The sequence below is a fragment of the Mus musculus genome, chromosome 2 (genome assembly GCF_000001635.26).
Source record: "Mus musculus strain C57BL/6J chromosome 2, GRCm38.p6 C57BL/6J".
Taxonomy (NCBI): Eukaryota; Metazoa; Chordata; class Mammalia; order Rodentia; family Muridae; genus Mus; species Mus musculus.
The window spans coordinates 13,498,815-13,519,352 of record NC_000068.7 but is presented as its reverse complement, the minus strand read 5'-3'; the positions used below and the strand labels follow the sequence as shown (position 1 = coordinate 13,519,352).

At 39.6% G+C, this 20,538-nt stretch overlaps 1 protein-coding gene across 7 annotated transcripts in view; it reads left to right on the top strand.

Moving 5' to 3' along the window:
- Positions 1-14,474, top strand: part of Trdmt1 (tRNA aspartic acid methyltransferase 1) — a 39,919-nt gene extending 25,445 nt beyond the window's left edge. For 4 of the 7 annotated variants that reach the window (XM_011238948.3, XM_006497325.4, XM_030247190.1 and 1 more), the window contains 3 exons: positions 2,637-2,694; positions 3,209-3,338; positions 7,663-14,474. In XM_011238948.3, coding sequence (XP_011237250.1) covers positions 2,637-2,694; positions 3,209-3,338; positions 7,663-7,835 — 361 coding nt within the window. In that variant the 3' untranslated portion in view covers positions 7,836-14,474. The remainder of the gene's footprint in view (positions 1-2,636; positions 2,695-3,208; positions 3,339-7,662) is intronic. The other 3 variants (XR_003950435.1, XR_003950434.1, NM_010067.4) reach the window with 2 other exon arrangements.
- Positions 14,475-20,538: the final 6,064 nt, after the last annotated feature.

Here is a 20,538-nt window from a genome sequence, read left to right as displayed (position 1 = left end):
AACTTAAAACTCATTTAGGTTTTCTTTTTAAGATTTATTTATTTTATGTGTAAGAATATACTGTAGCTGTCTTCAGACACACCAAAAGAGGGCATCACATTCCATTCCAGATGGTTGTGAGCCACCATGTGGTTGCTGGGAATTGAACTTAGGACCTCTGGGAGAGCGGTCAGTGCTCTTAACCACTGAGCCATCTCTCCAGCCCTCATTTAGGTTTGTAAATAAATAGTATAGCCTCATAGTTCAGAATTTAAGTTACTAAGATTATAAAACCCCCTACTACATATGTCTGTTGGTCATGTCCTATATATGGCCACCAACCTGTGATATCAGTGTACTGCATGGCCTTCCAAAGGGGTTGTTGCTAATATTGCTTCCTGGACCAAACATAAAAAAGGTTTTTCTTATCATGGCTGCCAGATCTCCTAAGATCCCAGCCAAAACCAAGGCATGATTCCATCAATGTTAACTCTCAGGAACCAGTGAGTTTATCAGGCTTCTTTCTATAGCTGGATGAGGGGTTACTTTCAGGGATAGGATGCTCCTGCCTCCCAGCAAACTAGGCCTGGAAAGTGTTTACCCAGTAGGGATGTCTGTATCTACACAGATAGAAGGGACGTCATCTAGTCTCCCCTAGCCTATATACTCTACCCTTCCACTAGGTCATGTGCAGTTAAGACAGAGTTACACAAAGCATGTAGCAGGAAGCAGCTAGATACTCAGGTAAAGTCTATGACCCTCCCCAACCCTCCATAAGGGGAAAACAGTCAACAGGCCCAGGTAATCTTTTTAAGAGGGCACAGAGGAATTTCCAAAATGGTGACTGCTGGCTTGGAAGATAATCACAATCTTTGGATATTGTTGCATGGTAATATGAAAATCCTTTTTGTGTTCAAGGTAAAAGAGGTTCATAATTTATTTTATTGGTTTCCTATTGTTGAACATTTAGGGGTTTGCTCTGGGTTTCTTGACTTATGACAACTTTTTGGCAGTTTTTCAAAAACTAGACTGATGGGGTAAACTGGGCATTTTAGGATTAAAAAGTTATAGGCCCTATCACTGTTTTATGTATTGTCCTCAAATAGGTAGGCAGTTGTGTGATGTGACAAGTCAAACCTTCCTCCCCCTCCTCCTCCTCTTCATTCTCCTCCTCTTCATTCTCCTCCTCTTCATTCTCCTCCTCCTCCTCCTCCTCCTCCTCCTCCTCCTCTTCCTCCTTCTTCTTCTTCTTTTGCTGCTAGTTTTCTGTCTGTGGAAAAAACAGGGCTGTCCTAGAGCCCTGTAGCCTCACTCTGATTTTATGATCTGCCTTGTACTTCTAGGAGAAAGGATTTATTACTTTAAGAAGATTCTACTCAGCTGTTGTCTACTTCCAAGTCCAATAGGTTCTGTTTAGGACTCTCATAAAATAGTGCTTATCAATTTCGTAATAAAAAGCAACCTTGATATTCTTTTATAATAAGATGACATAAAGTAAACCTTACTGTGGCTCTCTCTTCTACTAAATATGGTGTGCACGCTCATGCACACAAGCACACACACATTTAACTGTGTAGAGCATATGAAAAGGTAGTATGGAACAGTTATTTTTCCCTGATGTATTTTTCTAATTTTTATTTTAAATTGTCCTTATTATGAAAAGAGAGTGCTCATATGATGGAAAGCCAGCTTGGCAATGCACCTTTCATTTCTGAAATATTTTATACTTCTTATATAAGTTTTACCTAATTAATTCTTAAATGAAAACGATAGTGAAAGAGTACAGGTCTAATGAGACTTAACCTCAGGCTCAGTGGACTGTGGATATGTGGTATTAGAGAGCAGAAGGTTTGGGGTACTGAGAAGAAATTATAATTCAGGCATTATAAAAATAATAGTAATGATATGCTTTTATCTATACATTTGGTTTAATGTGGCAGGGACCTCTATAGTATAGTTTGTATTTTCTAACAAGGAACATAGCAGCTATAACAATTAATATAAAAATACTAAGACATCATTCAATGATGTTTATACAACTCAAATGCCACATTTAGTTTTTGAGAAGCTTAAATAGAATTTTGTCTTATTTTAAACTACAAAGCATTATTTCCATGATACTATTCAAAATGTTTCAGAAAAATATAAATGTATGTCATTCCATAAATTTTTTGTCACTTAAAAATACTTTTTAGAAAAAGATCCTAGGTGATTCCCTGTTGAGTACAGTGTTTTCAGTAAGCACAGGGCCCCAATAAGAACCAAGAACACATGTAAATATAGCGAGGCATGGTGGCATTCGCTGTGCTCTCAGCTCTGGAGAAGTGATCCCCAGATCCTTGGGCCTTGCTGGCTGGACAACTTAACCTGTTTGCTGTGTTTGATACCAGTGAGAAAGCCTGCCTCCAAAAAGCTTTGGCTTGTGCTTGAAGGCACGACAGCCAGGGTTGTCCTTGGACCTCCACACACATGCATGTACATGCACGCCTGCATACCTATAAACAGACACAGGCACTCACCCATTAAAACACACACTCACACACTCACACACACACACTCGCATAAACACACACACACTCACATACACTTATGCATAAACACACACACATACACACAAAGTAATATTTTTGATATTTGGCATTCGTGTTACTTTCCAGGTATGGGAGTTACATAGAGGGGACAGGCTCCGTGTTACAGGCTGCAGAGGATGCGCAGGTACAGTGGACGGTTTTCAGCTCAAACTTTGCATTCAGTGACATGACGTTTAACATTTCATTTAAGTATACCAAAATAATTTGAAATGTTCAACTGATGGTGTCAATATATTTCACTTAACCGCACAGACACAATTTCTTTTCTGTGAAGTGATTCTTTTTGCTTGTTGATTTTCTTGTTAGCATTACGAAGTTGACTTTGTTAGTTGACTCAGTTTTCTATAATTTTTAATAATTTTTAATTTATATATTTACTAATATGTCTTAGTCTTAATGGGTCAAAAATGACAGATAAACTGAAAATGATCCTACTCTCTTCTGCGAGTCTTCTTTCTCTAAGTCTGGTGTCATTATCCAGCCAATTATACAATTGTTGCACAGAAATATTTTGCTTATACTTTCTGCAACTGTGCGGCACTACAGATGCTTCTCTACTGTTCTAAAGCTGCCTAACAACTGGCAATCTTGTCTGGTCATACAGAACTTTTTAATTTCTTTTGGATTTTTTTTAACAGATTGAGAATATCTACAAATCTCTTCCTGATTTGCCACCAGAAGAAAAGATAGCTAAATTGTCAATGCTTAAACTGCGATATTTCACACCGAAAGAAATTGCAAATCTCCAGGGATTTCCTCCAGAATTTGGTATGTGGGATCCATGTAGAGTGCAAGTTTATTAAAGCTCTCAGCACTTCCTTAAGAACTCACACGGGCATTGTATGAATGAATCCCTGCTGCCCTGCCGTGGGAGGTGAGATGGTGAATGCCCCCATTCTGTTCTGCTACCACTTCAGGCATTTTCCTGCTTTGTCTTCACTTCAGTCATGTCTCAGTCAGTTCTCACCTTATTTTCCCTCTCCCTTAAATCCAGAAATGAGTAGGTATCCACCCAGGCTGCAGGCAGAATGGCAGTTACTAACTGCCTCAGATGGTTGATAGAATTCCCTTTCTACTGAAGTTCTTGTTTCCATAGGTCTGATTTGGTAACTCCACACTAGACTGGGGTCAGGGGGTTCCCTTCAATAGGCTTATTTTGTTGTTATTGTTATTAACTGAGGCCTCAAGTGTACTTGATCAAGCAAGCTACATTCCCCAGCTCTTCCCTTTGTATTTATTTTTATATTGAGACAGACTTTCTAAGTTGAGCAGACTAATCATGAGCCTGCTCTCTAGACCCAGTGGTCCTTAAACTCATTATCCTCCTGCCTCATCCCCTTCAGTATCTGGGATTAGGTGGTACAATCAGGCTTGGGGTCAACTGGGCTCAACTGGCTTTTTCTAATGAAGGTAAAGGGTAGTTGAGTTGACTAGTGGAATAAGGGCTATATTTGTGGGTTCCCCCACCCTCCGATTTTTGGCAAAGATATATTCTTTTCAGTTATTTGCCTTTGTTCTCCACTGTAAGGAATGTAGGGGGCCTTAGAGGATCTACAGCAGGGGAGTTCACAAACAAAAGCAAAGATAAAGGGAAGGCAAAGTCCTAACTCCACTGTAGTGCAGGAAATTCAGGGATTACCCGCAGGAAGCCTTGGACACTGCCCTGTGTATGCTTACCTTGGCCCCAAGGCCTCCCCCTCCCCCAGTTCCACTGCTACCCGCAGTCTCAGCACTAAGAGATAGATCCATGTTTTCTTACACCAAGATCTCGAAGTGCTCTCCATACCTGGCTAAATAGGCTGCTCTAGGGCAAGGAGAGGGAGGCCTGCCTTAATTTAAAGAAGAAAAGATTACTAATTTTTCTTCTTGGTCATCTCATTCAGGCCTCAGTGATTTAGAGATTGTTTCTGGAAAAAGGCACAAACTTCCCTTGTCTTGGTTTATGTCACGAAGTGAGAAAATTGTAGAAGAGGAGCTGAGGGGCGGCCTCAGCTCTGCTGCCAGTCTGCTTCCTCGCCACTGTCTACCCCCCCCCCCCCCCCCGTGTTTTAAACACTAAGACATACTACTTAGAAGGAAACCTATTGGTTGTCTAACTAAAGTAGGTTCCTAAGGCTCAGTATGCCGACTGTTTTACATCTAGTGTTGTAGTTGCTTCGGTAATATTAGAAGTTGGTAAGGGATGTGGAGGATGAGCAGAGTCACACCATGCTAGAGGAAGGTGTCTTTGCTTGTTCTACCTTACGTTAGCTTGTCTGTTTTACCTTATAGAATAAACAAAAATTGCTTTAAAATTTGAAGTGAGTAAAATAGAATTTCTTGAGGTTCTTCATCTCTCTCTCTCTCTCTCTCTCTCTCTCTCTATCTATCTATCTATCTACATACACATACAAAATGTATAAAGAATCTTTTAATTTTTATTTCATTTAATTTTTAAAAATTTAGATCAAACTATATCCTTGTTCTTTTTCAAATTCATGGCCCCTTTTTTGTTATTGTTTCATATTTTAACTGCTGAATGCTCTTTTAAAATATGCACTGTACTTGTGTTGACAGTTTTGCCCAGCTCTTACCGTAGTCCATAACTGTCACACAACTGTCCTTCATGTATGTTTCCAACATTATCGGCTGTGGGCACAAAAATGAACATCATCTGAGCCATTTGTCCTCTGGCAACAATGGATTTCTATGGATGTTTCTGTTCATTTTGTCCTGGTGTCTTGTAGCTGCCTACGTGTGTGAGTGTGGCTAGCCTGCTGTGGCAGAGACACGGACCTTTGCTGGGAGAGAGCTGCTCCCTGACCTGGGGCTTCCTACGTGGCTTTGGTTTTGAAGATAGCTTTACTTTACTGCATTTAAATCTTAAAAACAACACCTTTTACGTTAAAAACTATATAATTTTTCCATCACTTAGCTTAGACTTTAATATCAGTATAAAACAAATTCTGTTTCTAAACTTACTTTTCCCCTTAGTGTAGTCTTAATATTACCAACGGCCCTTCCCTAGGATTGTGTAAAAGATTGTCTATGAACACATTTCTACTCCTGGTTATTTGGAACTAGTCTTTGATATTAGCAATGTGCTTGCCTCTGCCTTATTGTATGTAGGATAGAAGCTTTACAATCATGCTCAATTGTAGCTGTCAGCTTTATTAGAGTAATTACTGTTATCGTATTGCAATCAATACAGAGTGTAGTATTGGTAAAACAACTTCACCTGATGGTTCTTCATTACAAATGTAGGAAACTGTACTGTTCTTAATGCTCCTTAATTATTTCCTTTATCGTATTAGATAATTTTTTTTCTTCACTTTTTGTTTCAAAGTACACTGAATGTGATTAAATCAGATAGGAGAAAGTCAGTCTATGGAAGCAAACTATGAAAACCAGTTCTATACAGAATATATAAAGAACTCTTACAACTTAACAAATGGAAAGTAATCCAACTTAAAAATGTGAAAATGATTGGCTGGAGAGATGGCTCAGCAGTTAAGAGCACTGACTGCTCTTCCGAAGGTCCTGAGTTCAAATCCCAGCAACCACACGGTGGCTCACAACCATCCATGATGGGATCTGATGCACTCTTCTGGAGTGTCTGAAGACAGCTACAGTGTACTTAACATATAAGTACAGTGTACTTAACATATAGTAAAATGTGGAAATGAGGGCCTGGAGAGATGGCTAAGCAGATAAGAGCATTGGCTGCTCTTCCAGAGATCTTGGGTTCAATTCCCAGATCAACATGGCTCACAACTGTCTGTAGTTCCAGTTCCAGAGTATCTGACACCCTCACAGAGGCATGCATGCAGGCAAAAAATAAATAAAAATAAAAAATAAATCACTGTACATATATATATAAATATTTTTTAAAAAGTAAAAATTATTTGAATATGCATTTCTTCAAAGATAGGCAGATAGCTAATAAACACAAAGAGAATGTTTAACATCATTAGATATTAGAGAAATATCAATAAATCACAGTGAAACATTACTCCATATCCACTAGCATGAAGGAAAATAGTGGTAACATTTCTACAAATATTAAACATAATATATGACTCAGCATACTTATCCTCTGGATACTTATCCAAGGAAAAACCTTCATAATATGTATGTATTATATGTAATATCCCAAAGTGGAAACAACTCATATCTTTACCAATTAGGATGGACAAGTAAAATATGTTTTATTCATTAAAATATTATTAAGTAATAAAAAGTAAGTGCTAGAGCTTGCTGAAATGTTAATGAACCTTAAAAACATTATGATGACTATAAAAAGGCAGGTATAAACATGTCACCTGACTCCATTTATATGAGACTAGAATAGCCAACTCTTCAGTGCCATCAAAAGGTAGAGCTGCAGGTAGGTGAAGGGAAGGAACCGGGAGGGACTGTTGATGGGACAGGGGCTTTTTAGAGTTTGGGGTTTTGTTGTTGTTGTTATTGTTTTGTTTGTTTGCTTTGCTTTTTTATTTTATGTTGAAGGAATAAAAATTAAGATGTTTGTGAATTCAATCCTCAAATGTATGAACCATATATTTTTAAAATGTAAATTTTGTGGGATGTAAATTAGAGCACTATAAAAGTACTATTAAGTAAAAGAAACTACCAAGGAAAATAGTAGCAACCATTTTTCCAAAGTGTATTAACACATATGTTTCTGTAAATATTAACCATACTTGGATATAATGTGATATAATTGTCTTATACAGCATCTCGCTGTATTATCATCATAGAATGATGTTCTACAATATTTTGGTCTCCAAATTCTCATTTATTAGTAAAACTTCGTAGGCATATTAGCAATTTACCACCTTTTGTGTTTTAATTATGAGTATACTCTCTGAGAATGGTGTCCTTAGGCCATTTCCTCATTGTGCGAGCATCAAAGAGCGCACATACACAATGACAAGTACAGCATCACAAGGTGATGCATTGTGTAGGCCTCCGTACAACAGGCCTACACTGACCATGAAGGCAGGAGTGTATTTATTAAGCACATAGTGTGCTTTTACTAAAAGGAATCCGTTTACTTCTGGAAATTGGGATCACAAGTGATTGCATTGTAAATGCCACCTCTGTTTTCTAGGGTTTCCTGAGAAGACAACAGTGAAACAGCGTTACCGGCTGCTTGGCAATAGCCTCAACGTGCATGTGGTAGCAAAACTCCTCACAGTCCTGTGTGAAGGATTTGGAAATGCCTCTGAGAGCTGTCACAAGATGCCGCTAATTCTAGATAGTAATTCCAAGATTCTATCTTGAATGAATTCTTATAGAGTTCAGCTAAATTCTTTGAATAGCATTTTCCTGGGTAATTCAGCAGGAACTTAAATGTGTACATCCAATTGTCCCTCACATTTATGTCACTGTATCATCCAATTGTCCCTCACATTTATGTCACTGTATCATCCAATTGTCCCTCACATTTATGTCACTGTATCATCCAATTGTCCCTTACATTTATGTCACTGTATCATCCAATTGTCCCTTACATTTATGTCACTGGATTTGATAACTTCACATTGCTGGTTTTGCTTTATGGACAAATATTTTTACAAAGCTTTTAAACTTGTGTATTAAATATCTTTTATATTATGTTATAAACAAATTTAAGAATGCTTGAATTTTATATGTATATTAGTACTTTATAAAGTATGACATGAATAATATAATGATCCTTAGAAAATTATTTTTGTATGTCAATTTAAAAATTGTTTTATATAACATGGAGAAACTAACTGGATATAGATGGAAGCTTCATCCCTCTAGCTAGTGCTGTTCATGCTACCAGAAGCAAAAATAGCCATCATGTTTAGCTAGCTATGAACCAGGACGCCACAGTAGTGACTCTCCTACGAAGATATGCCCATGAGTATCGTGGGAATAGCCACCTGCTCTGTGATACGATTTAAGGCCTGATCAATGGCTCTTTTATCTGGTTCAGAGACCTGTGGCTAGACAGGTTATGGGCCCCAGTAAGTAACTTACTAGTATTATTTTATTAAATGGGCATTGTATTAAATGATAATGATTCTTGATGATTGATTCTTATACCATAGATTAGTGCGTCCCTCAACATTCAACAGGTAAGCAAGCCTCTTGCAGTAGACAGCAACACAGAAACCCAGAGAGCAAGAGACTGTGAAGGACTCAGCGCTAAGAGACATCTATCACTCCCCTCCCTCCCGAGGCTCAGCGATCATTGCAGAAGAGGAAGAAAAAACACTGTAAGAGTCACAAGTGGTAGATGACTTTAGGAAAATATATTATCCAGATCAGCAGGACAACTACACGTGTGGACTCATAGCTAGGTGACAGCATTCAAAAGATCTGAACCCCAGAGCGCATCCCAGCATGGAGCAGGTAGAGTGGGTACCAAGGCACACCCCTAGCTCAGAGGCTATTGGCATTTGGTAGCTGCTGGGAGAGGAACCTAAGATGTGATTCCTGGTATGTGGAACACACCCCAGGGTAGGCTTATACTCAAGAGTATTTGAGGAACACAAATTGAATTTGGGTGGATAGGGGAGGGAGTATGAATATGATCCAAATAAATCGTATGACATTCTCAAAGAATTAATATTATTTAAAAAATTAAAAATTGTTTTACAACTCTTAAGATATTACTCTTTTTGTTAATTTATCCTAACTCAAAACTGACTCAAATGCTAGCTATTGAGTGTTTTATTTAATTTCAGGCCTTTTTAGATAAGTGCATACATTTTAAACCAAATTATCATCATCCAAACATAGATATCAGTCTGAAGAATGTACTAGAAAAATGCTCATAAATTCTTAATCAAATCTTTGAAAACTGCAGGTGACCTTTTTGTTTGTTTGTTTGTTTGAGACAGGGTCTCACTGTGTAGCCCTGGGTGGCCTGGAAGTTGCTATCTAATCCAGTCTGGCTTCTAACTCAGGGATCTGTCTGCCCCAACCTCCCATGTGCTAGCTAGAATTAAAGCTAGAGATACTTAACCTGGCTTCCTCTCTAACCTTAATCTGGAGATAAAGCCTCATTGTCCTGCCTCCATTTGCACATCCTTCCTTTCAGTTTGCTATTACCAGGGTGCTTTGGCTTTGTCAGCCTTCGGATTAAGCTTCTCTGTTGTTCCATTCTAAGGCATATGGCATGGGTCATGTGGCAGTAAGGTTAAGGGAGGAAAACGTGCTGCTATTGCTGCTATTTCTATATGATGCTACTCCGTCCTTTATCATACTGACTCTAAACTTAACTTTTCTCTCTCCACTCAGTAAAAGAAAAGATAAATAAAATGTGTTGCAAACATCTACTAGAATACCAGTCAGTGTTACCTGGAATGGGTTTATGATACTTGCCGTGGCCTGATGAGCCTTGGGAAACTGCCAATGAAATTAGCCCGTCATGAAAAGGCAAGAGTGGTTTCATTCCCCTGTGAGTCAAGCTCATAGAGACAGTAAGGAGGGCAGTGTTTGCAGGGGTTGGGAGGAGGGGACTAGGAGGTCAGTGTTTAGCAGGTACAGAGCTTCTGTTTGCAAGCATGAGAAAATTCTGAAGGCGAGAGGCACTGCTGGTTGGACATGGTGGTGTGCTGAGTGCCACCCAACTGTACACTTAATGTCTGTTGGATGGCTAATTTTATATTACTTACATTGTACTGAACTTTTAAAGATTACTCCTGAACTCAGATAAATATGGGTCTATCAAAGGTATAAGCTATGTGTATATCAACAGTCACTGTCTAAAGAGATGAACCTCATTAAAGTCTCACAATTACAACCTGAAATCACCATTGTGAAACTTACTTTCTTTCTTTCTTCCTTTCTTTCTTCCTTCCTTCCTTCCTTCCTTCCTTCCTTCCTTCCTTCCTTTCTTCCTTCCTTCCTTCCTTCCTCCCTCCCTCCCTCCCTCCCTCCTTCCTTCCTTCCTTCCTTCCCCTTTTAAATTTATTTAATGTATGTGAGTATACTGGTCTCTGTCTTGAGAGACCAGAAGAGAGCATTGGATCCCATTACAGATGATTGTGAGCCACCATGTGGTTGCTGGGAATTGAACTCAGGACCTCTGGAAGAGCAGTAGTGCTCTTAACCGCTGAGCCATATCTCCAGCCCATTCATGGTGCAATTTCATGTAGGTTAACTTCACTGCTGAAGAATTATTATCAAAAAAATGGTTTATGGTTTAACAGTATTATGCTATGCTTACAATTATGTTGTAATTATAAGGTCCAATGCCCCATTGAACAATATTATAATAAGTGCTTAGTTGTAGTTCCTCCATTATGAACACATATAGGTCTGCAGAGCATTTACTTATAAGTTGGGAAACAAAATATGGCTTTGTAAGATTTTTAAGGGGCTGGAGAGGTGGGTCAGCAGTTCACAGCATTCACTGTTCTTTCCAGGGACTGGGGTTTGATTCCTACCACGTATGTGCTATGCTATGTAATTCTAAGGTACTTATTTCTTGTCCCATAATTTTGGTGCTTTACAGGCCCCAAACTAATGAATAGATGCAGATTAATTAATACAAACAAGATGATTTATGTTGGAAAATAACTTGGAAGATGAGTAGTCTGAGGAGTGAAACCTGGACCACCGTTATTGTCAGCGTGAAGTGCAAGGATAGAGGGAGAGGGAATGAGTCACCTCTTCCATGGGACCAGCTGACCTTCTCCAGAGGACCTAGCACATTTGAGTTCTGGCTATTAAGCCACAGCTACAATTGCTCTTGCCTGGCAAAGTGAGCAGATACCTGCAGCTGCCAACCCAGTTTGCTCTCCTCAACAGCTTTTGAAAGAAATTTGCAGTTGAAATAATAAATGATGAAGGGTTTACCCAGTGCTAAAAATACTAGGATAGGGCTGGTGAGATGGCTCAGTGGGTAAGAGCACCCGACTGCTCTTCCGAAGGTCCAGAGTTCAAATCCCAGCAACCACATGGTGGCTCACAACCATCCGCAACAAGATCTGATTCCCTCTTCTGGAGTGTCTGAGGACAGCTACAGCTACAGTGTACTTACATATATTAATAAAATAAATCTTTAAAAAAAATAAATAAAAATACTAGGATAAACTCTTTGGAATGGTCCACTTTCTCTCTCTCTCCCTTCCTCTCCCCCTCCTCTCTCCTTTTTCCCTCCTTCCCTCCTTCCTTTCCTCGCTTCCTCCCTTCCTTTTTGAAGCAGTGTCTCTTTATAGTTGAAACTAACCGCAAGCTTGCAATGTAGATGAGAGTGGCCTTGAACTTTGGCTCCTTCTTCCTCTGCTCCCAGATGCTGGGACCACAGGGTAAGGTGCACCATGCCTAGCTTATGAGGTGCAGAGGATGTGTTTAGTTGATAGCATGAATGTGAGGTGAACATGACCCAGAGAAGTGCACCCCTGGACCACTTTGGCTTTTTAAAGAGGTAAATGTATTTGATGGAGAAGCTGTTCATGACTCTAACAACCGGCACTCCTACTAAGAACCCATACAATGATGGGCGGTGCCAAGCCCAATGTAGACAATTCTGGTCGCATAGTTGGAGGGTAGGGTTCTTGAAAATAAATTACATCCTGTCTTTGGCTTAAATCTCAGCCTCATTCAGATCAAAATGTTAGCTAGGAGGATTCTGAGGAGGAAGAAATGACACCAAGGAGGATTAAAACTGGTGTAGTTCTGTTAGCTTAGCCCAGAATAAAAGAGACGTTATGTTCAGCCGTCAGCACGTGTGTCCTGAGTGATGCACTTTGCAGGTGAGTTCTTCTTTCTCCATCCAAACCAAAGGGATTCTGCTTATTGGTTTGTTTTGGCAACTTCTTTATGCAGAGTCGAGAGGTTTTCACAAACCGAGTCAAAACAAGGTACCAGTTTTGAGCTCACATCAACTTTTTAAGTGTGCTTTCCTGTCTTCCTTAAGTTGTTGGGCAGAAACTTAGCTGGTGTTGGGGTTGTACCTTAATGACAGAGTGTGCAGTCTAAATCTCAGCTTACACACACACACACACACACACACACACTATAAAAAGAAGGCACATAAAAAGAAGAATTTACATGTAATTTGCTCTTCACCTGGGAACAATTTTAAACACCTAACTTGCTTTAAGTGCCACTGCCCTCAGCTTTGGGCTTTGAGAATGAGTCACAGTTTTTGGGAGCCTGTGATACACTGGTTTGGATTCTTTTAAAGATGTGGCCTTTCGGCCCCTTGACAAGTTCAACCTTTCTGCCAGCATTTAGTGCCTGTGTGCACTGCATACGATCATGCCAACTTAACAAGAATCTCTCATGTTCTGATTATTTTTCCTCATTCTTCAACTCTATCTAGCATGTGCCTGTAAGTCGTCATCTGGAAGAGCACTTCACATGCTGTGCTAGATAAACATCTAGACACTTTCCAACATCAGCTTCTAACAGCCAACCGATGTCCACCATGTTTCCTGTTCTTCTGTTCACTACTAAAATGTTGAAGTTTCTAATAAAAATTATTTTCCCTGAGTGCTTCTATTTCTTTGCTACTTGAAGGATATTTTACTATAGGATATGTGTACTCTTCTAAATATATAATCACAATTCAAACTATCAGTTTATCCTGGTTAATTTACCTCAGGAATTAAAATATTCAGGTGGACATGGTGGCACACACCTTTAATCCCAGCACTAGAGAGACAGATGGATCTCTGTGCCTTCCGTGCCAGCCAGGTCTACTTGATATGTAGAGAGACCCTGTCTCAAAGGAAGAAAATTAAAATATTCTTTAAATACACTACATAGACCTATAAAATAATAAATAAGAAAAGCATGCCCCTCAGTACATATTAATTCCATTTCTGAGACCTTAGTGTTAACACTGAGGAGGCAAGCACCAGTCACTTGGAGGGAAATATACATTCTGTAAGAAGTCCTGTGGAGTCATCATTTGCTCTTACAGTGGATTCTGCACAAACCCTAGATGAGGAGAGGGTCGGTTCCTCTGGATTCCTGATACGAAGCTGTCCTTGAGCCTAGTTACCAGGCAAGAGGATCTCTGCTATCAGAACCTCCACAAAGGCCCTGGAGAAGAGTTCAGGCAACGCTCAATAGTATCTAAGCAAGTTACATGGGGCAGATTTCAGCATCCTAGCCTACTTTATCAAAGAAACTCCTTAGAAACTATCAGATAATGTCTAGGGTTTAGGCAAATAGCAATTAAAATTTTAAAGTTGTTCGATACATTCATCTTACTTAGATATGACTAGTTTTTGTTACTTTGTTTCTAATTTCATCTACGCAGCATTTCATTCTCAGTTGTAAAATTCAAAAAATAACATTTATACCAAATATTGATAAATGAGCTACTAGAAAATTAGAATGAATTCTAGTGTTCTGTTGACCAGGACTACAGTGAACTTAGAAATAACCTGGTCTTTTGGAACATTGCTTGTTGTAAGCTTTGCATATTGTATCTAGTTTGACTGGTTTTGTCCTGTTGTTGAGGCATTCTCTAGTGTCTCTTGAATATTCAGGTTCTCCCTCCCCATTGCTGGTGAGACAAGAAATTCTTAAGGAGTATATGCTGGATTTTTTTTCCTGTGTTTTTTGTTTGCTCTTAATTTATGGGTCATTTTTGAGATGTTCTACTCATTTTTGGACCGTAGTTAAATCCTGAGGCCACTTGAAAGCAAGCTGGATAGTGAGGCTCTACGTTACTGCATAGTAACACGCCACCCAGGCCCAACCTCTGGTAAGGTGCACGTGAATTCTCCAGTATAGTGGGTTTCAGATCCATAAATATTTTGTTACATACATATAGAGAACCTTGCTTTTACCTTGCTACTGAACATTATTCTCTTTTGTTTCTGTTAGCTTTGCATTTAGTTGCTCAAGAAACACTGGCTTGTGCAAAATGCTGTGTTGCCTTCTCTTCCTTGTTCTCAAATAAATGTTTTTGCATTTACTGTAGCTTCTGAGTCTTCTTTTAATTTATAAAATTATCATATGTATTTATTGTGACTGTATGTGTTTTCTCAAGTGCATATACATTCCATGGCATGCATGTGAAGATCAGAGGACAACTTGCAGGACACACCTCTCTCTTTCTGCCATGTGAGTCCTAGAGATTGGACCCAGGGCATGAGGCTTGGTAGCTGAGCCATCATCTCTCTGACCCTGAGTCTTATTGTCAGCTACATTCTCAAATTCAGCATGACTGTTTGCTAAAGCTTCAAAAATCTTATTTTCTCTATAAATAGAAGCATAGGCAGTTTTACAAAAAGTAGGAGAGAGGCTGTTTTCCCATAGGACTCTGCTTTTTAGCATTGCATCGTCCCTATGCCTTTGCTCGCACACACATGGTTTCCTGTATACTCACTCTGCCTTTGGATGGCATCTGTTCTTACTGGGAAGGACTGGAACTGTGGATGGATGCGGTTGTTTAGCTGGGTTGGCTCTATAATCAGATGAGATCACCTAGACGGAACAGGCAGAAAGAGGGTGGGTGGGTCTGGAGCTGACTCTTAGCTGTCCTTGAAGATTTCAACTATCCTTTGTTGTCAGGGCCGTTTGTTTCCCAGAGCTTCTTATCCATTCTTAAACTTCTCTTTACTGATGACACTCAAATGAGTCCAGATCAGCAGTTTCTAGAATCTTCATGCTTGGCATTTTTAAACTGTGATGGATTACTGTCACATCAAATTTAGCAATAAACAAACAAACATTTTTATTCTAAAATTAGTTTTCATGACTTCAACAGTTCTCCTAAGCCTCCCAATCTCACCCCATATACCAAGGTCCCAGTCACAGTTTTGTTTGTTTGTTTGTTTGTTTGTTTGTTTGTTGTTTTGTTGGCCACTGGGTATCCCATCCATCAGCTTCTGTAAAAATCTGCCTTTCAGGAAAAGCTACATCTGATGGACGGTGATGCTTTATGCTTTAGAGAATATAAACCACCAGGAGAGTGAGAGTAAAGATTCGTGTGGGTGGCATATGTACGTGCATCTTAGTCACTCTATACCTTAATTTTTGAAACAAGATCTCTCAGTGACCTTGGAGGTCACTGTCTTGACTAGACTGGCCGCCTTGGAGCCCAGAGATATCTGCTTGTTCCTATCCATTCACTAGCACTGGGACCACAGCTCAAATGTTGGGCTGTTATGTGGGTGGTGAGAATGTGACCCTAGGGCTGTGCTTGTGCAGCAAACATTTTATTCACTCATTCACTTCAGCTTACAGTGAAGAGTTAACACCCTCCCCCATTTACCTAGTAGTACTGTCACATAGCAAACACAAAAATGTTTGTTGAATGAATGGGCATAGTGGCCATCATGGAAAGCTACCGAGAGAGAGAGAGGGCATCACAAAATGAAGTTCAAACTTGAAGTCACTTTCCTGAGAGCTGTTTGGCTGTTTCTGTTTCATCTTTACTCAAATGTGCAACAATACCATAAACTAACTCCTGGGATGTGTTTTTGGTTTAGGGAATATGTACAAATAGAAACAAATCTTAAAATACTGTATTTTGATTTCTAGGCTCCACCAGAGAACACAAATTTATCCTTTTGTTTTTTCCTCTCAGCACAGTTTTATACTCTGTGTAAATACAGTTCTATAATAGACAAGAACTAGTACAACTCCACAGATGGAAAGAGAAGCAGAAGCTGGTGTAGGCTCCCATGGCTAGAGGAACGACAGTTACAAGATGTCTCCTGACCTCTACCGCATAGAAAAGAGATGACTCAGTGTTAGGGATCTCCATCATACATCATAGAAACAGAAAATAGACAGAGAAGGCTCATCCCACTCCAGATAGAAATGCATCTTGTTCATAACGCCAGGTCAGTGGCATCATCTGCTTGCAGTGTGTCCAAAGCCCTGTGGAGAAGGAGCCAAGCACAGGCTCCACTTCCCTCAGATTCCTACACCTGTTCAAGGGCATCAAACTACAGAGGAGTCTGACCAAGGAAGTCTTCCTAACTGTGGGCCGTACACTCTGGTCTATCAGAGTCACCAGGTTAGCCTGACCCAAGGGAGATGATGTTTTCACTTGAAGCAGCAGCATCAATGGACCATTGAGACCCTAGCAGAATGAGATAAGCCAAGCAAACCAAAGTAACAAAGGCCCCATGAACTAAAATGTCATCGGTATAACAGCTTATTAATGTAAGCTAAGATCTTTGAGGTGAATATAAATATATCAATCGCCAGCTAAAGCAAAAGGTTAATTGGGACCCATGTGTATGGGGGTGAATGCTTGTAAATGCAATCCTTGGCAGGCTGAGTCAGGAAGATTACAAGTTTGAGGCTAGCCTGGCCTACAAAGTAAATTCTAGGCTATTCTGGAATATAGTAAGAACTTGCCTCACAATTACCACAATAAAATAGGATCCAGTGTCTCATCATATATAATAATCTGGTCACCTGTCATACTAGAACAAGGACGATCACAGTTTGAATAAGAAAGGTATGAAAATAGCAAGATATATCAGATACTGAAAAAGCTAGTTAAGTTTCAGCTTCATTTACAGTCTGATGTAATGGAATACAATTCTCTCTGCCCTAGACATTTTTGCTAGAGGACAAAGTCTGTTTCTTACCCAGTTCTGTACTCATGGCACCTCTCTTGGCTGCTGACAGTGGATGCCTAATAAAGAATTGTTCAGTTACCTGACTTGAATATGAATGTGCTGAGTATCATCATTATAAATTCTTTCACCACTTCGAGTAAGTTTTTAATAATTCTATTAGTCAACCAACACAGTAGGAACAAGCTGGTGGTACTGAGAAAAGTATTTGATGCCAGAATTGTATACAGCTCTTAAGGTATTGTTTATGACTCTTCTAAACATAGTCTAGGAACTGTTGACAAAGCCTGATTTAGCAATACCTCTGTAATAAATATAGACCAAACCACCATAAAGAAAACATCCAAAGGACTTTCTTCTATATAGATCTTAGAACAATGATACTGGAAAAGGCTTAGAGGTGAGGTCACTCCATCCTTCTTCCTGCCCTCAACGACAACACTTTAAATCTTCCCATAGGTCGGTGCTGCACTTCAATTAACAAATCCCCTAGCAATGACAGGCCTTTGGAAAGCATGGCCTTCTTAAGTCGCCCCCATCGTAAATCACACTGGCCTCACAGAGCTTCCTCTAAGATAAAGGTGCCTCTGTGTGCCACTTTTATTTGTGTCCTCCTAATTAAAATGACAAGATGTGTGAGGAGTGCCGGGAGTCCAAGAAATTGATCCCTCTATAGACAGACTCTCAATCCCCTTGCCTCCTCTCATCAAACAGATACCCTCTTTGAAAAAAACAAAACAAAACACAGGAACTATAAGTGTTTCTGTCACCTTTTGTTGCCTTCATTCACTCATCCACACTGGAGCCTGGGTGCAGGCATCTTCAACTATAGTAAAAATAGTGTCTAATGTCATGCCACTGTCCTGTTCAGAGAACCTGAGACATCAACAAGAAAAAAGATAATTTGGTCCTTTTAAGTTGATTGGGAAAGGATTTTATTTTTTAACTTTTATTATTTTATTATAATGTTGATTATTATTTTAGTATGGGGATCTATGGATGTTCCCACCAAAGATAACCCTTACCGAACTACTGAACACCTTTGTGGAAATCCAGCTATGATTGGTTCCAGGAAGTGCTCTATCAGGGATAGCAGCAGGCATAGAGCTGTGTTATTTTCAACTAGCTTTTAGAATCCCAAATTCAGCTGGGCGTGGTGGTGCACACCTTTAATCCCAGCACTTGGGAGGCAGAGGCAGGTAGATTTCTGAGTTTAAGGCCATCCTGGTCTACAGAGTGAGTTCCAGGACAGCCAGGGCTACACAGAGAAACCCTGTCTCTAAAAACAAACAAAGAAACAAACAAAACCCCAACTCCTAGAGGTTTATACTGATTTTGCTCTATGCAGTGTTTATAAGAAACCCTTGTCTCACAATGATGGAAGATGACCAGGACATATTTATGTTTTATGGACCACGTGAACTGAGGACTCCTGTAGTGCCTGTGTGTGCCCATGTAATCACACATGTCATCAACGCACCAAGGTTTATTCTCATACCCAAACTCTATTCTCGACCCTTCCCTCTCTAGTTAGAAAATTTGGGTTATTCTTGTAACTGGCTTTGGCAGGATTACTATTGTTTAAAAATAAACTTGAAAAAAAAAAAGAAGTTTCTCACATCCTCAATAACTTGTAACAATCAATCTACTTGCTAGGGACCATCCCTGCCATTGCTGAATTATTCATGAGTGATGATTAACCTGTGCTGCCCTTTCCTTCTCCCTGGAGATTCCTGCAGTTACTATAGGAACAAGCACGGGGAACAATGCAGGCATTACATTACGTCACTCAAGACCACACTGTATTAAAAAAAGCTCAGCTCAGGAGTGGATTTGTTCATTTTCCAGGTGACTAATGCACTTCTCAGGAAGTAAGCAAGTGAATGATTTTTTTTTTTTTTCAAGACAGGGTTTCTCTGTGTAGCCCTGACTGTCCTGGAACTCAGTCTGTAGACCAGGCTGGCCTTGAACTCAGAAATCTGCCTGCCTCTGCCTCCCGAGTGCTGGGATTAAAGGCGTGCGCCACCAGTGCCTGGCCAGCAAGTGAATGATTTTAAGCTAAATACTTTTCAATAATTATTTCATAGTATCTTCCATGGAAAATGAAAGCAATTGGATCAATGTTGTATTGCCATGAAGTTTTGTTTAAAAAAATGAAAACAAACAAACAAACAAACAAACAAACAAAAACAAGCAACCTACAGTGGCATGTATAAATGTAGGATTTCTTAAAGTTTTATTTCTATTTATGTGTGTCTGCATGTGTGTCTACATGTGTCTAGGTGTCTACATAGACCAGAAGAGGCCATTTAGATTACTTAAATTTGGAGTTTCAGATGGTTGAAGGCCTTGCAATCTGAATGCTGGAATTTGAACCCGGGTCCTTTAGAGGAGCAGGAAGAGGTCTCAGCTGCTAGGCTATCTCTCCAGCCCTATAAATGTAGTTTTAAAGCAATGCAATAATCCTAAGAAAGACAATGAGTTGACTTTTAAAGGTTTAAAGGTATCATCCCAGTCACAAATATTGTATTTAATAACTCAACTCTTTGTTAATTCTAATATTTGATTTAAACTGATGTGAAACTGGGCTAGAAAAGCACCAAAATCATACTGAAGCGATTGAAGGTGGTAGCAATTCTCCTCGGGCTGCCAGAGTGTTCTCAGTAGCTCCAAGCCATCTTTTGATCTCAATCATTTTTGGTTTTGCGACTTCCACATAGATGCAGCTCTCCAGGTCAATGTGTCTGACAGTCAGAACTATCACATAAGGACTGCAGCCTCCAAGCTACCTGAGCAGCTCCTGTTACAGCAAGAGCTTTAGCGGATGGTCTCCACCCTGGCACATCTGCTCCCTTATCTTCTTTACCAGCTTTTCTCTAAAGAAAACACAGCTGGACCAACTGAACACGATTTCCTTAGGTTCCACATGCTTGGCTTCGGGCATCTTTCCCAGGTGGAAGCATATTGTTTGCCTAACAGCCTGATAGAACACCGTCTGTCACGTGTTGTCATGGCTGTCTATGCAATGTACCTTCATTATAGCGCCACAACAAATTTAAGCCAAAGAAGGCCGTAAAATTTACCTTTTTGATAACTTCCCTTATAACTGAAGGCTTTCTGTATAAGCAACAAGTATCTGTTATGACTGTAAGGAAATGGAATTTTTACAATGCTCATAGGACTATCTAGTAAGCCTTGGGCTATGAAATAGCAATTGTCAAAATGTACTGATGTGCCAGGCGTGGTGACACACTCCTTTAATCCTAGCACTCAGGAGGCAGAGGCAGAGGAACCCTGTCTCGAAAAACCAAAAAAGAAAAAAAAAAAAAAGAAAAAAAAAGAAAGAAAAGAAAAGAAAAGTACTGATGCGCCCATTAAGTAACTTCCAAGACTGTGGAGAAAGGGATTATTATAGTCTGTATACTTTTTAGTGAAATATACAGTAA